At 39.8% G+C, this 24,273-nt stretch overlaps 1 protein-coding gene and 1 long non-coding RNA gene across 4 annotated transcripts in view; one reads left to right on the forward strand and one right to left on the reverse strand.

The window, feature by feature from the left end:
- The window catches only part of LOC309495676, a 352,025-nt gene that overhangs the window by 36,567 nt on the left and 291,185 nt on the right, over positions 1 to 24,273 (forward strand). The gene's annotated exons all lie outside the window — the stretch shown is intronic.
- The window catches only part of LOC309495631 (uncharacterized protein), a 93,144-nt gene continuing 73,468 nt past the window's right edge, over positions 4,598 to 24,273 (reverse strand). For all 3 annotated transcript variants that reach the window (XM_082165479.1, XM_082165477.1, XM_082165478.1), the window contains 2 exons: positions 5,045 to 5,071; positions 4,598 to 4,956 (listed from right to left, as the gene is read on the reverse strand). In XM_082165479.1, coding sequence (XP_082021605.1) covers positions 4,883 to 4,956; positions 5,045 to 5,071 — 101 coding nt within the window. In that variant the 3' untranslated portion in view covers positions 4,598 to 4,882. The remainder of the gene's footprint in view (positions 4,957 to 5,044; positions 5,072 to 24,273) is intronic.

Genomic DNA, 24,273 nt, shown 5'->3' on the forward strand with positions numbered 1-24,273 from the left:
CTTGGCACCTGTAGTTCGCCCTGGCAGTGGTTTGCAAAAGAGAAATTCCTCGCACATCGCACTATTATCCTCGTACCGCACAAATGCCAAAAGTTGCGCGTCATTTGTTATATCTGTCGTCTCGTCTAATTGAATTGAAAATCCCTGAACTGATCGAAGTTTCTCTATCAGCTGCTCTTTCACATCATTTGCCATTTCCTCAATTCGACGTCCGACTGTGCTATCTGACAAAGGAATAGTTTTTAATTTATTAGCACATTCTTCGTTCATCATGGTTTTACACATGTCTATTGCTGCTGGCAAAATCAGCTGCTCTGCAATTAAATGAGGCTTTTTGCATTGCGCAACTCTGAGAGCCACCAGATATGAGGCTTTCAGTGCATTTTCACTGACTTTTGCACTCTTTCTCATGAGCGTCTGCTGTCCTTTGAAATCACGCAACATCTGTTGCATATACTCAATAGGCTTGACCTTCAAGAAGCTGTGATGTGTCTCCATATGACGAGAAAGTTTCGACAGTTTCATGGATTCATTTGAAAGCAACGTTGAACATACGAAACACAGTGGTACCTCCTCTCCTGTTTTGTCAGTCGTTACTGTAAATCCATATTTAACATAATCTTCACTGTATTTTCTTTTTCGTTTCCCACTACGTTTCCCTGTTTCCTCCGAAGTTGTAGCTTTGTCTGAAGAGCATGCAGCAGAAGCCTGTCCATCTGTCCTGACATCTGTCACTTTCCTCACTAAAAAGCGATCCATGCTTGGTGCTGACTAGCAATCTTCGCCTTAGTTAGAAACGTTAGCTAACAGCTCCACTCCACTCCAAATTTAAATTCACCAATATTAAGCGTCTTTTCAATGAAACCTCAATAATGTATTTCCTTAACTCAGAGATGCTGGTCTATTTCGCGCGCAAGATGAATGTGTACGTATATGACGTTGGGGACGCAAAACACACCGTTAACAAAGCATAGACCTGATAGGTGCAAAGCTAGCCTATCCTGTGTCAGTTTGAATCTCAACTCCTCTATATTATTTTAGATAGTTTCATTAAATTTAGTATTCACACCAATGTGCAAATATTCTGGAAATGTTAGGAAAAATAAATTATTTAATAGTGAAATTACGTAGGCTGGAATGCATGTCACGGACCACATGCAATGCCGCCGCGGACCACCAGGGGGCCGCGGACCACTGGTTGAAAACCCCTGGTGTAATTGATCAATCTAGCAGTCATCCTAGATCTGTGAATTATCATGTTCATAACATATAGGCAAGTCATTAGCCAATAATCATTGATGAAAAATAATGTTTCTTCTATTTCTCTCTTTTCCCTGTGTCAACAGGAGCTAACTACAGCCCAAAGGCTCTTTTAAGAGCCTCAGCACTGAGCATCTTTGGCTTTGCAAGTATGTTTTGACTAACTAACGTTATCAGATGCATTATGTGATTAACATATTGTAATGCACAACTTGCAGGGCTCTACACTTACATTTCTTTTTAGGAGCACTTGTGAGAATCAAGAAACATTTCTGATTATTTTCAGTTGTACACTTTTTTTTCAGGATTTCTTTGAATAGAAAGTTAAAAACAACAGCACTTATCTGAAATAGAAAGCACTACTGTTTTTTAGGTTGTTGAATTAAATTAATACTTTAATTCAGCAAGGATGCATTAAATTGACCTAAAGTGACAGTAAAAACATTTGTAATGTTACAAAAGCTTTCTATTTCAGATTGAAGGGCCATAAAGTTACTCAGTGTACCTTTAACGTAATTGTACATTCATGTACTAGGCAATTAATAGAGTTCCCTAACAAGGGATGTGCAATAAAGCTATACTATTTAAACTAACTTGACTGGTAACTAGATGTACCGCATCGCGGTACAAAATATGACCGCCGCTCAGGCCTGCACTGGCTTTCCACAAAAATAAATGACGTGGAGTAATTTGGCTGTATTGCGTGTTTATGTATATACCTAAAAAAAGTAATAGTATGTGCATGTCTGTCTGTCTGTGTGTGTGTGTGTGTGTGTGTGTGTGTGTGTGTGTGTGTGTGTGTGTGTGTGTGTGTGTGTGTATGTGTGTGTATTTGTGTATGTGTGTGTCTGTGTGTGTGTGTGTGTGTGTGTGTGTGTGTGTGTGTGTGTGTGTGTGTGTGTGTGTGTGTGTCTGTGCGTGTATGTATGTGTGCGTACATGTGTGCGCGTGTGTGTTTGTGTGTGTGTGTGTGTGTGTGTGTCTGTGCATGTGGATTTGTATGTGTGTGTATGGGTGTGTGTCTGTGCGTGTGGATGTCAGTGTGTGTGCATGCTTGCGTTTGTTTGTATTCCTGCATGTGTGTGTGTGACAGTATCATCCTAAACCAGCAACCCTTCGCTCAACAGCACCATCTACAGGCCGATGAGTGTACAGTCACTAAATGTGCACATAAATGAATTTATTTTATACCCCCCCATGGATGAAATTCTACAAAACTTAGCAGAGGATACCCCCAGAGGTTGTCAAGTTAATCATACACATGAAATATGGTGCAGTTCTGAACATCTCCACTGAAGATAGGGGCGATTAAAGCAGAATAATATTGCATTTTCATTTTTTATGGGAGGGGCGCAAATCACAAATGAGTGATTATGGGCTAGGTTGATGTGCCATAAAAATGTCTTCATCCTCGGTGCCACGGTTCAGGTAGTTATTTAGGAAAAACTGCATTTTTTGGGGTTTGGGGGGGCCCAGCGCGGGGGGGGGCCCAGCGCGGGGGGGGGGGGGGGGGGGGGGGGGGAGTGGCCCCCGGGGACCAAACGAAATTTTTCCGTAGAAGTCTAGTGGGGCTACATGCCCACCAAATTTCATGTTCCCCGGTGTTTCGGTGTCCCTGGTATCGTTGACGAAAAATTTACGGGGGCCCCAGCGCAGGGGGGGGAAGTGGCCCCCGGGGACCAAACAAAATTTTTCCGTAAAAGTCTAGTAGACCAACATACCATAAAAATTTCTTCATCCTCGGTGCCACGGTTCAGGTAGTTATTTAGGAAAAACTGCATTTTTTGGGGTTTGGGGGGGCCCAGCGCGGGGGGGGGAGTGGCCCCCGGGGACCAAACGAAATTTTTCCGTAGAAGTGTAGTGGGGCTACATGCCCACCAAATTTCATGTTCCCCGGTGCTTCGGTGTCCCTGGTATCGTTGACGAAAAATTTACGGGGGCCCCAGCGCGGGGAGGGGGGAGTGGCCCCCGGGGACCAAACGAAATTTTTCCGTAAAAGTCTAGTAGACGAACATACCATAAAAATTTCTTCATCCTCGGTGCCACGGTTCAGGTAGTTATTTAGGAAAAACTGCATTTTTTGGGGTTTGGGGGGGCCCAGCGCGGGGGGGGAGTGGCCCCCGGGGACCAAACGAAATTTTTCCGTAGAAGTCTAGTGGGGCTACATGCCCACCAAATTTCATGTTCCCCGGTGTTTCGGTGTCCCTGGTATCGTTGACGAAAAATTTACGGGGGGCCCCAGCGCGGGGGGGGAAGTGGCCCCCGCGGACCAAACGAAATTTTTCCGTAAAAGTCTAGTAGACCAACATACCATAAAAATGTCTTCATCCTCGGTGCCACGGTTCAGGTAGTTATTTAGGAAAAACTGCATTTTTTTGGGTTTGGGGGGGCCCAGCGCGGGGGGGGAGTGGCCCCCGGGGACCAAACGAAATTTTTCCTTAGAAGTCTCTCCCAGAAGGCCGAGCCAATCAAATTGCCAGGGCTGTCTTTAATCGATGATGGACAGATGATCTGCGGTTACGTAATCACCCACGTCATCAAGAGCGCTTGGGTTGAATTCGTTTACAACAAAGATAACTGCCGCTGGAGAATTGAGATTTTACGAGTTCACACTTACAAATAAGTCATTTAGAATAAATGCATATTTAGCGTGCTGTCCGAGGAGAGGCTCAGGGCTCGGTATTCGGACCGAACCCAAAGTACTCCCCCCGTATTCCGGGCTGTGGAAGAACAAGCCAAGAGTGAGTGGAGGGACGCTGAGAAGGACACTCAAGGAATGTTAGGTGGGTTGACAGAGTTAAAATAATATATGCTTCCTCTCCTGCTGATAGTGTAGACGGTAATTGTTTGATGACAAGTTGATTGGATTGATTATTTGAACGTGCTCCTCCCGAACTTTGTTTATGAAACATCATGTGTAGATTCCGCCATCGCATCTGTTATAGAAGATATCGACAGCGCATTCATTTTAAAAGAGGAACAGAACCGCGATCAAGGCATTTGTCGATCGGAAACATGAATGAAGAACATCCGTCACTTACTCCGTTGCTCTGATTGGTTGTAGGTCTATCCAATTGAGTGCAGAGGCATTTTCTTTCCTGGTTCGGTTGAAACACGCCCCATAATCACAGCTCAATGGAGCAGTATCAGACTCACATTCTGACTAGAATCTGAGTATGACGACGTCAGGCTAGTTCCTTCAGCAGTAGGAGGAAGTTATTCGCAACCATCAATCTCATTGGTTAGTGCTAACTATGACCATCCACATTTTGACTTAAGCAAATCAGCTAGAGTGAGTACAATTGCCGCTTCTTCACCAAGCCAAACCTTTCTTGTTGCTTAACCATTCCATGTCGAACCGGCCCAGCCAGTACATATATGATTTTAACATGTGGTTGACTACCTTCTGTACCATGTACAATGAACAAAAGATGAAAACACTGACACAGTTAATTGATGAGTTAAATTGTTCTATTGAAATATGAAATCTTACCACAGCTGTCTTGTAGTCTTCCTGCTGCAGCTGCCCCTCAATGACTTGAAGTTGTTGAAAACTTGACAGTGGAAAACAGTCTGTGTTTAATGTTGGGCTGTCTTCAGTAGTTGATAATTTTTTGAGGTCCTAGACCAATTTAACCAATGTGCCCATCTGCTCTTTAATCATTTCTTGGTTTGCAAGAATTTTGCGTATCCAAGCTATAAAAAAGAAAAAGCAATGAAAAAAAAAAAAGCATATTAGGGTAAAAAATATATTAAAAAAACACATAAAAAAGTAAGTACCAACCTTCACTGAAACCAGTGTGGGATGATGCTAAAGAGGGGGCAATATATTAGTTTGAACATGTTAATGACAGTAGAAGGAAGTAAAACTCTTTTACACTCTATGGCTCTGCAGATTTGGTTGTACATAATTTGGTTTAATAGGTTAATGAGTTAAACACGATCAGTTTTAGAACTTAAATTGTTGTGAAAGATAACACATGTTGTGTAACAGTATTTTGGATATGTGTAAACCTGTAAGATTTGAATGCAGTGTTAGTGAACGGACACAGTATTACTTACAACTTAAGACTTCTGCCTCTCCATGTCTAAAGTGTGGGGTGCGATTCCTTGCTGTCAAGGCTAATTAGTGGGAAAGGCCAAAGTTTAGCAGTAGATTTTAGCACATGTTATATGGGTAAAATATGGGTATGGGTTAAATGGGAAGAAAAGTTATCGTAAATTTACGCGTTACTGATGTCTGTTTCAATGGTGTTGTCCTCCTTTGGTTGCTGTGGATTTGTTTTTGGTGCCCTGATGGCATCAAAACAAGCCATAATGTCACCCCTGAATTTGGCTAACATTAGATATTAACACAAAACACAAAGATATAAGCTGTGTCTGAAATCGCTCCCTATCCTCTATATAGTGCACTATTTAGGGTGTCGGACATTTTGTAGTGGTGTCCAAATTCTGAGTGAACGACATCATTCCCTACCTTTACCCACAATCCTCTCTGAACTAGAGCGTACATCCGATGTACAGCTGAAGCACAATTTCCCACAATCCAATGCGTTGAGGACTGAGCTCGCATGAATGTGCGGGAGCGAGTGAGTTTAAACCAGAGATTACTTTACAGCCATCTTATTTCTGCTTTAACATTTATTTAATCCTTATTTAACATTTTTATTATTATTAATCATTACTTGAATAAAACGTATTAAAATATTGAGAAAATATATAGGAGACTTGTTAAAATTAAATGAAATATTAAAGGGTTAGTTCACCCAAAATGAAAATATTGTCAGTAATTACTCACCCTCATGTTGTTCCAACCCCGCAAGACCTTCGTTCATCTTCAGAACACAAATTAAGATATTTGATTAAATCTGAGAGGCTGGATCACTCCTCCATAGGCTTCTAAGACACTATAACTTGCTGGCCCAGAAAATGCATTAAAGAGATCGTTAATATAGTCCAAGTGACTACAGTGGCTCAATCTTAAGTTTATAAAGCGACGAAAATACTTTGTGCGCAAAAACCCCCCACAAAAATAACGACTTTATTCCACTATTCATTTCCTTCTCTCTGGGCCTCGAGTTTTCACGTATAACACAGAAGCGCTATGCAGTTATTCTACGTCACATGTAGGCTCACTATTGGCCGATGATGGTCATGTGTGTGATGCGTGTGACGTGCAACACAGACGCACTGCGCTAAAACACTACGTGGAAAAACTCGAGGCCCAGAGAGAAGGAAATGAATAGTGGAATAAAGTTGTTATTTTTGTGTGTTTTTTGCGCACAAAAAGTATTTTCGTCGCTTTATAAACTTAAGATGTAACTACCACTGTAGTCACTTGGACTATATTAACGATCTCTTTAATGCAATTTCTGGGCCAGCAAGTTATAGTGTCCATAAGCCTATGGAGGAGTGATCCAGCTCTCAGATTTCATCAAAAATATCTTAATTTGTGTTCTGAAGATGCACAAAGGTCTTACGGGGTTGGAACAACATGAGGGTGAGTAATTACTGACAGAATTTTCATTTTTGGGTGAACTAACCCTTTAATAAGGTAATTTTTTTATTAAAATATTATTTAGGCATTAAAACAATTTAATGCGTTTTAACTCGTTAAACTGTAAGGAATAATGATAATTTGGTGGATGATTTGAAAAATATTCGTTGATCATCTGTCATTCGAATGGAATCATAATGGTCGCCTGAGGCGCTCGACGACCCTGTCATCTGTGAGCGTGAGTTAACAATTTCAATCTATGAAACTACAAAGCTGGCATGGAGGTATAATAAAGTCAATATGATTGTTGTTAATATGTGATGTGATCTGGGAAAACCCGTCGGATGTCGCGCTGGGCCGTTGTCAGTAAATTCCAAAATAGTTTGAATGTCAGTTTTTTGTCAAATTTTTTTTTTTCATTAAATCAGGCCCGGAGTGGGTAATCGGGAGAATCGGGAGAATTCCCGGTGGGCCGCTTCACTTTTGGGCCGGTCGAGGATATATATATATATTTTTTTTTTTTTTTTTTTTCACATTTCAATGTCACGTTAGTTACATTAGGCTACACACCTTCCGCATTCTGACACCGCAGCGCGCAGCCTCTGCATGGGTTGTACCATGTGAGGGAGTTCTCCCCTCCCCTCCTATAGAGTTGGTTTGGTCCATAACACGTCTTTTCCAAAACGTTTTCTCAGGTAGGCTACCGCGTAGTGGTGGAAATTTTGATTCTTTCCAGAGACTCGTTCATTTTCAGTTCGTTCACCAAAATGATTCGTTCAGACTCGTTCACTGATTCGTTCAGTCACAATTTCTTCATATTACGTAAATACTGCAGCAGGTGGCGAAAAAGAGTGTCTTTTATGCTATGTTTTAACGAACGTATTTATTTGTTACAAAAAAAAACTGATTTGGCTTTGTTAAAATGTGTGCCATTTACTAAATTAATAAAATAAGTCTAAATAAGTGGTTCAGATGACCAAAGCAATGTTTTCTTGCATAATTAACATTTTAAATAGTTTGGTCAGACATACACATTCATAAATCTGGGATTATATTAAACACTGAGTTATGTTCTGTATGTTAAATATGAATATATAAACAATTGTATGTGCACACCTATAACTGCGCTTTGAATGAGGTTGAATCTATGGTGGCCGAGAGAGCTCAACGCGCTGCAACTGAAAAAAACACCTGCAAATTAAGAAAACATCTTCATCAGTTTCACAACACAAGTGTGCTCCAAATACTCACAAAACAACCAAATACAGAAACGCGCTGCAAAAGTTCACAACACAAACAAATCAGAAACGCGCTGCAAATAGGACAGAACACAACGGAAATGTTTCCGGGGAACCCAATAAGTGACGGACCCGACTGGGACGTGCTTACCGCGGCACCGCCGGCGCCTACCGATAGCTGGGCCGGCCCTACCCTAACGGTACCATAGACAGTATATGAACGGTACGCATCAGGGAGGATGGATGGGAGGAAGAGACCAGGAGGTATGGAAGCTTGTTTCCGCCACAGAATAAAACATTTTAAAAGATAATTGCGACTTTTTAATCTCACAATTGCGAGTTTACAGCTCGCAATTCTGACTTTATTTCTCAGAATTGCGAGATATAAAGTCAAAATTGTGTGAAATAAAGTCGCAATTGCGTGTTATAAAGTCAGAATTGCGAGATATAAAGTCAGAATTGCCTGAAATAAAGTCGCAATTGCGTGTTATAAAGTCAGAATTGCGAGATAGAGTCAGAATTGCATGATATAAAGGCGCAATTGTGTGTTATAAAGTCAGAATTGTGAGATAAATTCAGAATTGTGTGAAATAGTCGCTATTGCTTCTTATAAAGTCAGAATTGCAAGATATAGCCTAAAGTCAGAACTGCGTGAAATAAAGTCGCAATTGCTTATAAAGTCAGCAAGATATAGAGTCAGAATTGTGATATAAAGTCGCAATTGTATGTTATAAAGTCAGAATTGCGAGATATAAAGTCAGAATTGTGTGACATAAAGTCGCAATTGCTTCTTATAAAGTCAGAATGGCAAGATATAAAGTCAGAACTGCGTGAAATAAAGTTGCAGTTGCTTATAAAGTCAGAATTGCAAGATATAGAGTCAGAATTGTGTGATATAAAGTCGCGTTATAAAGTCAGAATTGCGAAATATAAAGTAAGAATTGTGTGATAAAGTCGCAATTGCTTCTTATAAAGTCTAAGTGAATTATTATTTAACCTTTACATTATTTGTTGAACCATGGTATTAATACAAACTACACAATAGCTGAACTGTTGCTTCATTTATCCAATTTAGAAAAAGTGCTAATTTGGAATTCCACCATGGAAAAAGTGGGCCGGTCTTGGGCCTGAAACTCCCGGGCTGAAAAGTGGCCCCACTCCGGCCCTGCATTAAATTATTCTATAACATCTTTTCTCTTATCTCTGAAAATATCTTGGCAAAATTCCCTTGTTTAGTGCAGAAAAACAGCGAGTGTCAAGCTGAAAATACTCTCTCTAATGTATTCTTTGCGACCATTTTCTCTAACGCCCGGCAGAGGTAAAAAAAAAAAAAAAACGCCGTATATCCCATACACCTGTCCGTCTCTTAACACTACAAAGATAGTTTACCTATAAAATAAACCACATAACATGTACAGTGAATGTGTATTAGTGCGCATTTCGCGCCAATCCTGTTAAAAAAAAAAAAAAAAAAAAAGTGCCAAGCGTCCCGACGGTGACAGTTATTAAACCTGTTTTTCTCAAAATTCCGTTCCAGAAAATCATAGCGATCGGCCGACTTCAGATAAACATAACTTTTGCTACCAACAAGCTGATAAAAATATAGCTATAGCTAAATATATAAATATATATATAAAATTTCACCATGTGGTGGGTTTTCCCAGATCGCATCACATATTATTTTATATAAAGTAACATGTAAGATAAAAGGAGTTTTATCACGTGTGACGAAGCCTTTACTGCTCCAGCTCCAGCTCTCCGACGCGCAGTGTAAACGTCAGCTTCCGAATTCACTCACTTATTTATTTATTTATTTTGTAATTTTTTTTTTGTAATTTTTCAAGGAGAAATACAATATGCAAGCCTTCAACACAGTATTAATACTGATCATAATAAAAAAAAAAATCTGCAAATATATATATGTATACATACAAATATAAATAACACAGTTATCAATACAGAGTGTATTCTCTCAGGCCTGGAGTCAAGTTTCACAAATGTTACCATTGCTTTGTTTCCTCCTATTTACAGAAACTATATACAACAAAACATGGGGAGCTATTTTTTTTACAGAAAGTTGCCATATTCCAAAATAAAGATGAAATAAAATAAACACCTTTTAAAAGAAATCTGGGCGTACTGGTTTAATATAATCAATCCATTTACTCCATATTTGGAGGAAGTCTTCCCTTAATGCTCTTAGGGAGAAAGATAATTTTTCCATCACATATATATTATGTGTTATATCGATCCACTCCTTCACCGAGGGTGACTCTGGTTTTAACCATTTTCTGGTAATTACTTTTTTACTAGCTGCTAGGAGAATTAACAATAACTTCTTATCCTTTCTGTTCCACCTCTCTGAGGGGATATTACCCAAGTATAAAAATTCACAAGTAAAGTCAATCTCTACCCCAAAGACAGCATTCATACCTTCTTCTCTAGCCAGTACTGATTCAATTTCTGACACCCCCAAAAACTGTGATAATGGTTCGCTTCCATTTCCCCGCATGATCTCCAGCAGCTAGTACCCTTCCCTTGATGTTTATTCTGTGATGGTGAAATAAAAAACCTAATAACATTTTTCCAACAGAATTCTCTCCATGTGGCTGAACTTGTGGATTGCGACTGTGCTCTACAAATTCTCCCCTAGTCCTCATTTGAAATATTTAAGTCTCCTTCCCTTATCCACTTGTCCCTTATATAAAGAGTTTTTTCGGGTAGATTTTGGAAAAAACCCTTATACAACTTTGAAATTATCTTTATACATGGCTGAGCCTTGGATACCGCTAGGAAAACCTTTATTATTCCTGACTCAGCCCTTCCCAATACTGGTTTAATTTTACCTTCTAAATAATCCCTAACTTGAAGATATCTGTAAAAGTCACTTTGGTTAAGCCCAAATTTCTCCTTTAGTGAATCAAATCTTTGGATTTGACCCTTGTCAAAAAAAGTGTAATAACTTGAGATTCCTAATTTAGCCCAAAAACGAAATCGATTGTCTATTCTGTTTGGTATGAAATCAGTATCAAAGGCACACCATCTTAATATTCTCGATGCGTCCTTCAAACCCCCCATTTTTAATGTCCGATGCCAAATTTTAAATGATACATTTATCAATGGGTTTGTTTTTAATCATTCTATCTTTTAACTTGTTGTCTGCGATGAGGGCAGATAACGGAGTTTCTTCCATCATCCCTCGCTCTATTTCAATCCATTTTGCTAGATAACCTGGACTACTCCAACAGACTAATGGCCTTAATTGGGCCGCATAGTAATAATATTGTAGGCATGGGAGACTTAGCCCACCATTTTCTTTACTTAACTGTAACGTTTTAAATCTTATTCTGGGTTTTTTACCCTGCCATAAAAACCTAGATATTAATTTATTCCATTCAAGAAATTGTTGGTTCGGAATTTCCACCGGAAGTGACTGATAGAGATACAATAATTTTGGTAGAATAATCATTCGCACGGAGTCGACTCTAGAACTTAGGCTAAATATGGGGATAAGGTTCCAACGTGTTATGTCAGATTTTATTTTCTTAATCAAAGGGCCATAGTTTAAATCAAATAAATCTGAATAGTCTCCCGATATGTTAACTCCTAAGTAATTAATTGATTTACTATCCCATTTTAAATTATATTTCTCTTTAATTTGTCTAGGTGGATCATAATTTAGTGTTAGTACCTGGGTTTTGGAAACATTGAGTTTATAACCCGATATGGCCTCATACCCCTCAAGAAAGTTAAATAGTGTAGGGACGGACTTTGTAGGTTGGCTCATATATAACAATTTATCGTCCGCGAAGAGAGCCAATTTGTGCTCTCCCGAATCCATTTCTACCCCTTTAATTGAATGGTTCTGCCTAATCCATTGGCTCAGTGGTTCAATAAATAGGGCAAATAGATGTGGAGAGATAGGGCATCCTTGTCTCGTGCCTCGCTCTAATTGAAATGAATCCGATAAATCCCCATTGATTTTAATCCTTGCACAGGGTTTGTCATACAATGTCTTAATAATTTCGGTGAAGTTCTTGTGAAATCTAAATTGTGTTAATACCTTGTATAAAAAGTTCCATCTTACTGAGTCAAAGGCTTTCTCAGCATCTAAACTCACTAGAGCCGCTTCCACTTTGTGATTTGAAACGTGGCTAAGAACATGCAGGGTCCTTCTAATATTATCAGCTGCTTGCCTTTGACAGATGAAGCCTGTTTGGTCGAGATTAATGAGATCCGGGAGAATATTTTCTAATCTTCGTGCTAAAATTGAGGTAAATAGTTTATAGTCAACATTTAGAACACTAATAGGGCGATAATTTCCACACTCCGATTTATCTTTTCCTTCTTTATGAATGACAGAAATGATTGCTTCTCTCCATGAGGGTAAAATTTCCTTTTTTTTTGTACTACCCAATTGAAAGCCTTTAGTAGAGACGGGGCCAGTTGCTCAAACATGGTTTTGTACCATTCAGCAGTGTAGCCATCCGCCCCTGGAGATTTGCCTGTCTTTAATCTAGTCACGGCTACTTTTAACTCTTCCATAGTAATTTCTGCTAACAAAAATCTATTTTGCTCTTCTGACACTTTAGGCAAAATCCATTGAGGTTAAAAATGCATCTATCTGCAAATCATTATTAATTTTAGGCTGCGAGTAGAGAGCTTTATAAAAAATGTCAAAACTCTGCTGTATTTGTTCTAATTTACAATATATTTCCCCTGTTTGAGTATTCTTTATTTTATTGATTGTTCTGTCTGCTTGTTGCTTTCTTAGTCTGTAAGATAACAATTTTAATGACTTCCCCCCCGTTTCGTAGTATCTTTGTTTTAGGAATATAAGTTTATTCTGTAATTCTTTAGAATATATATCATCTATTTCTTTAACTGTTTTTTTAATATCTTGCTTCACCTTATGATTCATTGTAGCCCTATGTTCAATCTGCAATCTTTTCAATTTAATTTCAAGTTCCTGCATTTTCTGCCTTCTAAGTTTCTTTAAATGAGATGTGATGGCTATTATCTTGCCCCTTATTACCGCCTTTAGTGCGTCCCAAAGCATTGATGGTGTCACCTCCCCATTGTCGTTTATTTCCAAGTATGATCTAATCTCGTTTTCTAAATTTAATTTGGTTTGGGGGTCGTTTAAGATATCGGAATTCATTCTCCAGACTGTGGATCTAGATTTCCTTTCTAAACACATCGATATGTAAATGAGACTTTGATCAGAAATATCCATCGTACCCAATTCACAGTGTTGGACCAAATGAAGATCCTTTTTAAAAGTAAGGAAGTAATCTATTCTTCTTGATTAAGTTGAATGAGGATGAGAGTAGTGAGAATAGTCACGAGTTTTTGGATTCAGTTCTCTCCACACATCTATTATACCCATCTCTTTTAACAGGCCGTTCACCTTTTTAATCAGTGGTTTTAATTCCATTGTATTTCTATAGCAATCCAGACTCGGATTTAGGCGTATGTTAAAGTCACCTCCACAAATTAAAATTCCTTGAACTTTAGTAACTATTAAATCAAACACTTCACGATAGAAATTCCACTCTGAATTTGGGGGGGCATAGACATTAAAAAAAAAAACTTACTAACCTTCCCTCTATTTTACCAGTTATAAGTACAAATCTTCCTTCCTTATCTTTCTTTTCTGAAATATGTTCATAGTTCAGTTTTTTGGATATAAGTATGGCCACTCCTCTTTTTCGTGCTGGTTTATAGGATGCAAAATATACCTCTTTGAAGCCCATTTTGATTAACTTAAGATGTTCAGCATCATTTAAATGAGTTTCTTGTAAAAACACTACCTCCGCTCTTGCCTTCTTTAGCTTGGAGAAGATCTTTCCTCTTTTAACTGGATTAAGTACGCCGTTGAAATTAAATGAAACAATTTTCATGGAATAATAGTGGCAAAAGTGTCTTAACATACAGCATCCCCTTTGACAGAACTAACGTTAACTGAAACAAATTAACAAAAAACAAGTCTAAATTCCTTATTAAACATAGAAAAGATACAAAGTGAACTTCCATAATCGAAGTCGTTACCTCGACTTCTGACGAGCCATCACTAGTAGGCTGCAAGGGAAAACCCCTCTCCATAGGGTTGTAGAAGGGGCCCTTGTGGATAGCAGGTATGATCAAAGTCATTTGAGCTAGCTGTACTGCATGTCCCGATTATTTAAAACTGCGCTGAATTAACTAGGTTGTAGGTCTCTCTCAAACTGACGGCTCCCCGTCTCTCCTTCCTCTTGATAAGCTCCAAATGGAATCACGATCGAGCAGCAATTATCAAGATTGGGAACTCGCATCTTTTCTTCGGAAAGTCTGTAGCTTCTCCCTGAATGTTGGCCCTCTCCTCTGTTGGGGATCGCGAGTATCCTTACTTCGGCCGCCTCTCTGCCAAGTCATCCGTTGGATCTGCTCCATTAGGGTGCCCGGGTGACTGATAGGCTGCACTGGAAGTCCCCGCTTTGTCATATCTTGCGTTGCTTCCTCTACTGTGTTATATGTCTTTGCTCCATCCTCATACATCACCATCAAACGAGCGGGAAACCGAGTTTTAAATTTCACTCCACTGTCCTTTAAGACTTTGCGTATCTCTGCGTACTCTCTTCGCATCTGCAGAACTCGAGGAGCGTAATCGTTGTCAATGTTGATCTGTTTTCCCTTCCAGGAAAATCCTCTCTTTTGCCATGCCTGACGAATGATCTGTTCTTTCGTTGTAAAACTTAGGAATTTAACCACGATTGATCGCGGTTGAGCGTCAGCTGGCGGCTGCTTTCCGAGTGATCTGTGGGCACGTTCAATCTGAAGAGGTGCGTCCTCCGGTAGATTTAAATTTTCTCTCAGGAGTTTTTCCAGAAACAAAGCCATCGTCGGAGAATCCTTTTCGGCACCTTCCGGCACGCCATATATTCTAACGTTATTGCGTCTTGAACGACCCTCTATGTCCACGAGTTTCTCTTCCATTTTGCTGTGCATCTTCAGCATGGCAGTGAGTACCTCTTCCGCATTCTGAATCCTTTCTTCAGCTGTCACAATTCGACCTTCCGCCTCATCTAATCTAACGTTGGTATTCGAGATTTCTGCTTTAATATCCTCAAGCTGAGTTTTATTATTGTAAAGCCCGCTATATTTGGCCCAGTCTCCGGTTCGCCAATACACGGGGAAGGTTATCACATGTTCTGTCCTCACTCATGCAAAGTATTGGTTGGTTAAATTTGCAATACATTAATCATATGTATTTACTCGTTAATTCATCTGACTCCATAAATGAAAGGTTTTAATAATATCTGTGCCTCACTAAAAGTGAGCGAATGTTTGACTTTTCCTTTTAACCATTAAATAAACAATGTCAAACCCAGTTGGAATAATCACATTGTAGCAATTTAATATTTCAGATATCAGAGATCAATTCCACAATCAATTCAAATATCTAGAACATGGTTATACATTGGTTACACCAAAGAATCTTACCCAGCTTGTACCTGAGATAGAGAGAGAGAAAGGGAAAGAGAGAGAGAGAGAGAGAGAGAGAGAGAGAGAGAGAGATAGAGAGAGAAACCACCTATCCAATTCCACGTCCAGCCAAGAAGAAGAGACAGAGATAGCCAGAACACCTTCCTTTATCCTCTGACCAGGTGACAAGGGGGATGGGGTGAGACCACCCTAAAATGAATTCTATCCCACAGAAGGGGGGTTGCCTTATCTGGCGTTATCTCTAAACCAGTTTTCTATGAACTTCTATAAACCTTATTTCCTTTTATTTGATCTATCTGGATATGAGATATCTGTACCACTCACTTTGAGACATTTCAAATGACACCAAAAGCATAACAGTCAATGATAAACATTCACATTAAACCATGTTCTTGTGTGAGTTCTTTGTTGTTAGTTCATGTGCTTCTGTGAGTTCAAATGTTAATTAGCCAGCCGGGCCCACAGGCCTCAACCAGTATTTTCAGTCTTACAGTTTCCCTCCTTGATCCCGTGGGTCACATTCTGATGAACACTTACGGGGTCACAGTAAGACGTTTGTTATAATCCTTGAAGATGTAGCACAAAAATTGTCTTTGCAATGTTGGCATCTGTAGAAGCTTAGTGGGCTGTGTTCACCTGCAGAACACCTGTTCCCACCAGGTGTATAGCTTGAGTCCAGCAGGTGGATGAATGCATTCAGGTTCTCTTCCTGTAATCCTGTGACGTGAGCAAAGTTCATAGAGTCAATCTGGACCTTTTGTGACTTGTTCAGTTGACGTGTCATTCCTTCATGGAGAAACTTCCGCTTCCCTGGCACCTTCTCCACGATGATGATCTGACCCTTCTTGACCAACCCTGTCACCTCCAGCGGTACGGTTGTCTGGGCAGACCTCAGTGGATGAAGGGGTTCTCCTTTGGTCCACACGGCTTTGTGTGCGACACCTGAAAAGCATCTTAAATGTCCGCTTCACGATTGAGCACATATGAACTTACAGTCGTAAGGAAATGCATAGGAACGCATAATGCAATAAGGAAAAATCATGTCATGTTCAATGTAAAATACCATGTTCATGTCAGCAATTGTGAGTGGTACGTTTGGTCTCATTAATGACCTGATTTTTAATTACCACGTCAATAGTACTCCTATAGAGGGTCAAGGAAGGACAAAGGAAGATCTTACAAGCTCTTACCCTGTTTCTAGAAACATTTAAATAAATGGCATTCTAACAAAACAACCAGTGCTATTTTGGTGTAACCAAACATAGAGATTCAATTGAATTGATGTCCAAATACATTGTTGCAAGTAAAATGGACAATATACAAATATGCAGATACGTTTCAGAAATGTTTTTCTGAATTACTCAAAGGAAATCAAAATAAGTTTCAGAAATTAAAATCAAAATAAGTTTCAGAAATGTTTTTCTGAATTACTCAAAGGAAAAAATGCAGAAATCAAAATAAGTTTCAGAAAATTAAAATCAAAATAAGTTTCAGAAATGTTTTCTGAATTACTCAAAGGAAAAAAATGCAGAAATCAAAATAGGTTTCAGAAATGCATCAAGAGGTCGGTGTAAACCAATCAATGGTTTTGTGTGTTTGTGTGAGAATTTTTTTAGAATGTCAGAGTGTGTTTTTGTCTGTCTGTGTGTGTGTGTCTGTGAGAGAGTGTGTTTGAGAGTGTGTGTATTGATCTGGCTAAGTCACAGTCGATGACAGAGTTGAATTGTACATTTTTGTACTTGATTGAATTGGTCTCACTTCAGATTTATCCATTTTAATTATGTTTCTGTTATTAGTGGTAAGTTGAGAAATCAGGGGCCCTCTGATCTTCCAACTCCCACCAACAATCATAGAGTTTGAAATTTAATGGCAGGTCTGCCTTAGAATTTGTCTTGATTTGTGACTGTAGCCATTCAGTTCTTCATGTGTGTTACATTAGTTAGCAGTTTGTTGTGAATAGCGTATGCTATTCTCTGTGTCTCTGTTAGACCATGATCATGAGATCAGCTCCACCCTGTGTGTGTGAAGCTATCTGGATCTGTTAGTGTGAAGATGACACATCTTCGTCTGATGTGCCGTGTTCAGCCTGGATAGACCATCTACCCCAGGTGATGTTGCTGTGAGGGTATAGTGATGGAGGGGTGTGTTCAGTGTTCATGTCTAGGAGATGGGTGGAATCTAATCTATAACAATTGTGTTGCAAATTCCGATCCAGTTCTAAACTGGGAGGCCATATTTATGCAGTAATGTGATAGTGTGACGTGTGAAAAGGCCTTTTATAATGTCTTTTCACCCATCTCCCGAGTCTCAGGTTATGTTCGAACAATTCCGCTGTCCTGGATTTGCTCCAGGTGGGCTCCACCATTTTGCAGAAGTAGCCTAAGCCTGAGACAGAAAACAGAGGAGAGCGAACCACTGATGATTCCAATATTTCAAAAGCATTAAATTCAGACGTGTATAATTATTTTACTTGTTAGCAATTTTAATTCCAGATGTCACATGAAACCGAGTTTCATTGACCACGTCTGAATTGTTGCTGTTGTCTCAGTGTGTTGTGACACCTGAAGCTGCTTTTTCAGTTCAGCCTTCAGTCTGCTGCATGTGCAATGCATTCACACATTTTAATTTGTGCAGATATTTTTTGACCTGCAAAAAACTGTGGTACTTCTGTCTGCTGTTTAGCATTTCACACCCTCCTCGTAAATGTACTTATCTTATCAGATTCAATTCAGTTGGTGCACCACAGTCAAGGATTATTTAGCGTGGTATTACCTGTGCCACACTCCTAGCCGTGTTTTCTAACGGTGAAAAATAAAGGCATACTCCGCCCCTTTTTGGCACTGGGTAGCACACAAATTAAATTCTGTTTCAGAAATTCAATTTTAATGACGAAAGTCACACTTCTCCAATTATTGTCCTGCTCGGCGAGTGTAATATAATGTTTATTATAATTCAAGTTATAATATAATTATATTCTTTAACAATACAAGTCAAATTATATTGTTTTCGGTCTCTGAAGAGTCTCTGGAACAACTTAACGCATGGTCAAATCTCTACTTGTTCTCATGTCAATACATTTGAATATTAAAAGGCCTTTTGGCCCAGGGCTGATAAGATGTACATTCGCTGTTTTTCTTTTTCCCTTTGCTAGGTTTCAAGTACCTTTTCTTCTCATTTAGTCTTTTTAAATGGCCATTATAACGTTTGATTCTTCTATTTACTCTATATTTTTCCGTTTATAGATAAGGAAAACTATATCGCTTTGCAGTCCTTCCCAAGGATGCACGACACAAGTGGTCAGCCCCGAAGATCAGAAGCTGAGGCAGTTGGCTAAATATCTAGGGATTTTGCCGTACACGCGCAACAACCAAAGATATATACAATAGCCCCCTTGGATGCCCTTCAGGAACTTAATTCAACCGTTTTCCAAAACTATTAAATTAGAACAGAAGTCATCGGAAGCGTCCAAGCTAGGTTAATCAACCAGCGTAAAGCTGATCCTAGTCGGACTAACCCATCCTCTCATCCAAGTCGCCCGCACACTTCCTGATATCAGCTATTAGCCGTCGCCAATCTCTGACGCAATCTTGTGGAAACATACGAATCCGTTAATCTATTTTGGAAAAAACAAATCTCAGAGTAATTCAGAATACATTCAAACATAAAAATATTTAGTTCTCTGAAGCCTTAAATATGAAAAGGTTTTTGTTTCAGGATTAATGAGATGCGTTCGCTATTTCTGATTTTCAAATTCATTGTGAATCACATTATAGCCATCGAATTCAGCACAGACACACGCGTTTACTTCAGTTTACACAGGACACATGGCCTAGAATACAACATCTACAACCCTTTTACCTAAGTGTTCCAAATACACCCACAGCAAAACAATAGAATACAACATCTATATCACCTTTGCCTAAGTGTTTCAACTACACTTACAGTAAAGGAATCCTGTGTTTAAACAATAAACTTTAAATTAGCCTATGTGCATGTTGTAGCACAAACAACCAAATTGTGTTCTATGTGCACGATGTGTAGGGCACGATGTGTTAAGCACAATTTCAAATTTGAAAATGCAGACAGGTTCAATGAATTTAGATGTTAAACATTTAAGCTATTTGCTATTGGGCTGCTACCCGACTAGCAAATGACGCTAATAGCTGAAGGCCTTGAGCGTCCAAAGTTGTTAGGTCAGTAAGAGTTTTAGATGCATTTGAGCTTTGGTTACTTGCAGAGTGCTGTTTTTTGTCATTAGATTGTGATTGTCTGCGTTTTATGAAATAGGGTGGAGGTCTGCCTCTGCCCAGTGACCAACACTTTTCCTCTGTATGGCCTGTTTTGTGACAGGAATTACAGAATCTGTTCAGTTTGCCACAGTGTGGCTTTCTGAATTGTCCTGCAGATGGAGGATCTTCATGACATTCTAACACAGCTACCTCACCATGCATTTGTTTTCGTGACTCAATTCTTGTTGCCCAACTAACAATATCTTCGAATGTGTTTTGTGCTGGAGAAGCACCACACATGAGTGATTGCTGTACACGCGGCCCTGCATTTGTAAGCAGGAATTCAAGGACAATTACATTGTTGTGGTTAACACCCTCAATTCCAGAATACTCCTCAAAAAGTTCAAACATATTTTCTGCATATGTCTCAAACGATTCTTCAGTACTCTGTTTCCGATTGAAAATCAATTCCCATCCAACAGGACTACAACCACGCAGCTCGCGAAGGCATTGTTTTAGTCTATTCAAGATTTCGCTCTCAGGCTCATTTTGATGCATTGACTGCACAATGGTGCCTGTCATCAAAACCTGTGGTATCTTATAGTTCAGAACATCTGGAATTGAGCTGATAACAATTTGCCAAATATCTTTTGGTTCGAGCTGAAATGCATGTTTTAGACTAACAATGTGTCTCCACCATGGTTCGAATGGCCCTTTCAAAGGGAATGGTCCGATCTCTGCTTTAAACAAGCTACATTCAGTTACTGTTAAAGGACGCCGAATGGTTGACTCTGTGCCGTTTGGGTGCCGTATCACCTTAAGGGCAGAAACAGGCACTCTTTTCATAACTTTATCACATGCTTCATCTGTCTGAAAAGATACAAGATTATTAGAGCAGGCTGCCTCATCTAAGAAGTGTACATTTTTAGCCCAATCACTGCTAAGCTTGTTGGGAGACTTGCTTTTAGCATTTCGCTTAGCCTTAAGATCTGCAATGGTGTCTTTGTGATTTTTACACTTTTTAGTCAGGGCTAACAGCTCAGCTAGTAATTTATCTAGCTGTGTTTGAAGATCTTGAATCTTTTCCTCAGACTTTTGTGCCTCTGCATTTTTAGAATGCACTTCTTCACATTTACCCAGCAAACACGCGAGGTCAGATAGACGTTCAGATCATGTCTGTATAACGTCCGTCAGTTCAGAACCACTTTTGTACGTCCTGTGGACGTGCAAAACAGGTTCAAAATTTGAACGTCTGACTAGGACCCCCTATGGACGTCTGTGGACGTGCAAAACAGGTTCAAAATCTGAACGTCTAACTAGGACCCCCTATGGACGTCTGTGGACGTGCAAAACTGGTTAAATATCTGAACGTCTGACTAGGGACTCTTTTTGACGTCTGTGGACGTGCAAAACAGGTTCAAAATCTGAACGTCTAACTAGGACCCCCTATGGACGTCTGTGGACGTGCAAAACTGGTTAAATATTTGAACGTTTGAATAGGGACTTTTTTTTACGTCTGTGGACGTGCAAATCAGGTTCAAAATCTGAACGTCTGACTAGGGACTCTTTTGGACGTCTGAGGACGTGCAAAACTGGTTCAAAATCTGAACGTCTGACTAGGGACTCTTTTGGACGTCTGTGGACGTGCAAAACTGGTTCAAAATCTGAACGTCTGACTAGGACCCCCCTATGGACGTCTGTGGACGTGCAAAACAGGTTCGAAATTTAAACGTCAGACTAGGGACTCTTTTGGACGTCTGTGGACGTGCAAAACTGGTTCAAAATCTGAACGTCTGACTAGGGACTTTTTTGGACGTCTGTGGACGTGCAAAACTGGTTCAAAATTTAAACGTCTGACTAGGGACTCTTTTGGACGTCTGTGGACGTGCAAAACTGGCTCAAAATCTGAACGTCTGACTGGGGACTTTTTTGGACGTCTGTGGACGTTGTAACGGAGAGCAGATCACCAGTTGCATGGTGATTAAATCAAATTAATTAATTCAGTCTAAATCTACAAAACCCCTGTCTCGCTCTGACTCAAGCTATTCTCACATTCCAAAGAACTCTCATTTACGACACCTCTGCTGTTTTGAGATTGCTCTACGCAAGACGTGCAGCCCAAACGGCGCCGAAAAATGGTGTAAATCATTGACTATCTCTCACTCTACATGATCTCTTACGTCTAAACCAACAGAGACCGTCTGTTTATGGCCGGGAGAGCCTCACGCTGACCAATGAGAGCGATCCCGAAAGCACTCCCCCCTAGGGAGTCCCTCGGACACTGATTTACACATAGACACTAATTAACTCTTCACAACAATAAAACAGTGTTTGTAGAGACCAGATGCCCGAAACATGTGGTCTGTGCCTAATACATCAATCCAAAGAGCCAAACGCACGCACACACATAAGCCTCACCCGCAGTGACGGGGACAAGAGTTCAGCGGACGGGTATGAACTTTCAAGACGCACTCACGCACACACACACAGAAACACACGCAGATCCCACCACGTGGGACCAAAATCCTTGTATGAAATATTTTAAATGTATTTTCTTGATGTGTGTCTGATCCCCTGTCCCAAATATTATGCCTATGTAGTTTGTTGGCCTGTAATCACTCTGTGGTGTCCACAATTACAAGAAATGATGTACCTCCTTGATTTTAGATATTAGAACTGTCATTCGCGGTATTGCCGTGTTCCACGAACCCCAGCGATGCTGAATCTTTAACACAAAATATCAGAGAATGCATTGTTTTATTAAATACCAGTGTTATTAAGTTATGGACGAATTCATCGTTTCAAAACCCCGCGGAAAAGGAGGCGTATAGACCTCAAAACGTCAGGAGGTGGGCCCATACGTTGTTAAAGACGATTGGCCCACGTACGTGAGGGAGGCGTGAGTTTAGCCCTTTAAAATTGCGCGCCCCTTTCCTCTCATTGCAGTCCGCCAGAGAGAGAAGACGACACGCCTCCTTCCCTCAAGGAAGCTCCGCTCGCTTTTATTTTCCTTTTTATTTTCCTTTTATTTCCAAGTCTTTTCTTAGAACTACTATAGTATAGTCTTCTGAAACCAACCCACAAAATCAACTTAAGGCTAAAGATAATCTTTGCTGAGTCTTCGCTCGCTTCAAGTCGCCACGGCAACCAGAACGCTGTGACCACGTGATCCAGGGGCCTTTATCCAACACACACACAGAAGGCCGACCTTCCAAACAGAGTAACGTAGATCTTTTAAATTTGCAATCTGAAGGAAATGCTGTTTAAAGTGTCTAAATATTACTAAGAAACGTTGGGGTTTTGTGGTGAATGACTAAAACTGTTTCTATCTCTCTCTCTAAATTCTCTTTCACACACACAAACATACACGTTCACACACACACACACACACTCTCACCCACGTGTGCCGAGATAAACACACTACCACGTGCTCACGGAGCGACACACCCACCTTACAAACGCTACCATCTCCATTCTCACACACACACCTAAAATCATTCGTATCTCAACTTAGTTTCCTCTCGCTGAGTTTTCTCTCTCTCTCTCTCTCCCTCTCCCAATCTCTCTCTAAAACCTTTTTATTTTGTTGTATCTCTGTATTACGATCGTTATATTGCCTGTTTTGTTTATGCATTTTTACTCCTGCGTGATTTAAAATAATTGTGTAATCGCTAGCCTGTTTAAATAAACTTTGTTAAATCATTTGAATTAAGTTTGCCTGCTTTGTTTCAAATTCTGAGTCCCTGATGAGTGCAGATTTTACCTTATAAGCTCTACGATTGGTTATTCTTAAAATAAACCTAAAATTGTCTAAAACACGGAGATAATTATCTTCTTTGTGGCCACAAGAAAGTGTTATCTATCAGTGTTAAAGACGTCCGATTTCTGTTCATAAAGTATACATTCTGTCCGCTGGACGGCCAGTCTGCATGGTAAATGAACAAACTCAACTTCTACCTCAAATTCCCCCAAATTGAGTAAATGCTACCCGTCTCTATCAGTGATTATTACAAGTAATTGTGTAATCGCTGATACAAGCCGAGATTTTGACCTATTCCCTAATTTGAATAAATTAATTTATGGAAGCAACAGATGCATATTCACATTGATGAATATTACCGCTAATTTGAGCTAATTAATTCCCCAACACAAAGTCATTGTTGTTACATAAATATTGGTTTTTTGAATGCGGGCACTCTCATACTCAGTTTTGATGCAAATTGTGCAATTTGATATTCATGTGTGATTTTTGAAAGTTTAACGTTTTTGTGCGCGTTTGAATCTTGTAACGTTACTAAACAAGTATTGAATTACTGAATAAGTCGACTCGAAAAACTGATCAAAGGGCAAAAAGCCATAACCCACCAGTTAAGTCTGGTCGTGGAGAAAAACTGCAGTTAAGTTTACAGTATTGTTGCGAGTCCAAAATTAGAGGAAAATAAACATCTCTTTTGCTTGACCGTACATGTAATTCTGTTTTAATACCTGTGTTGGAACAAAGGAGTCCATCAGGCATTGTTACCGGTATTTCTGTAAACCCCGAGAGCAAAGTAAGCTACTCCGG

The sequence above is a fragment of the Leuciscus leuciscus genome, assembly GCF_965113295.1.
Source record: "Leuciscus leuciscus genome assembly, chromosome: 3".
Classification (NCBI taxonomy): Eukaryota; Metazoa; Chordata; class Actinopteri; order Cypriniformes; family Leuciscidae; genus Leuciscus; species Leuciscus leuciscus.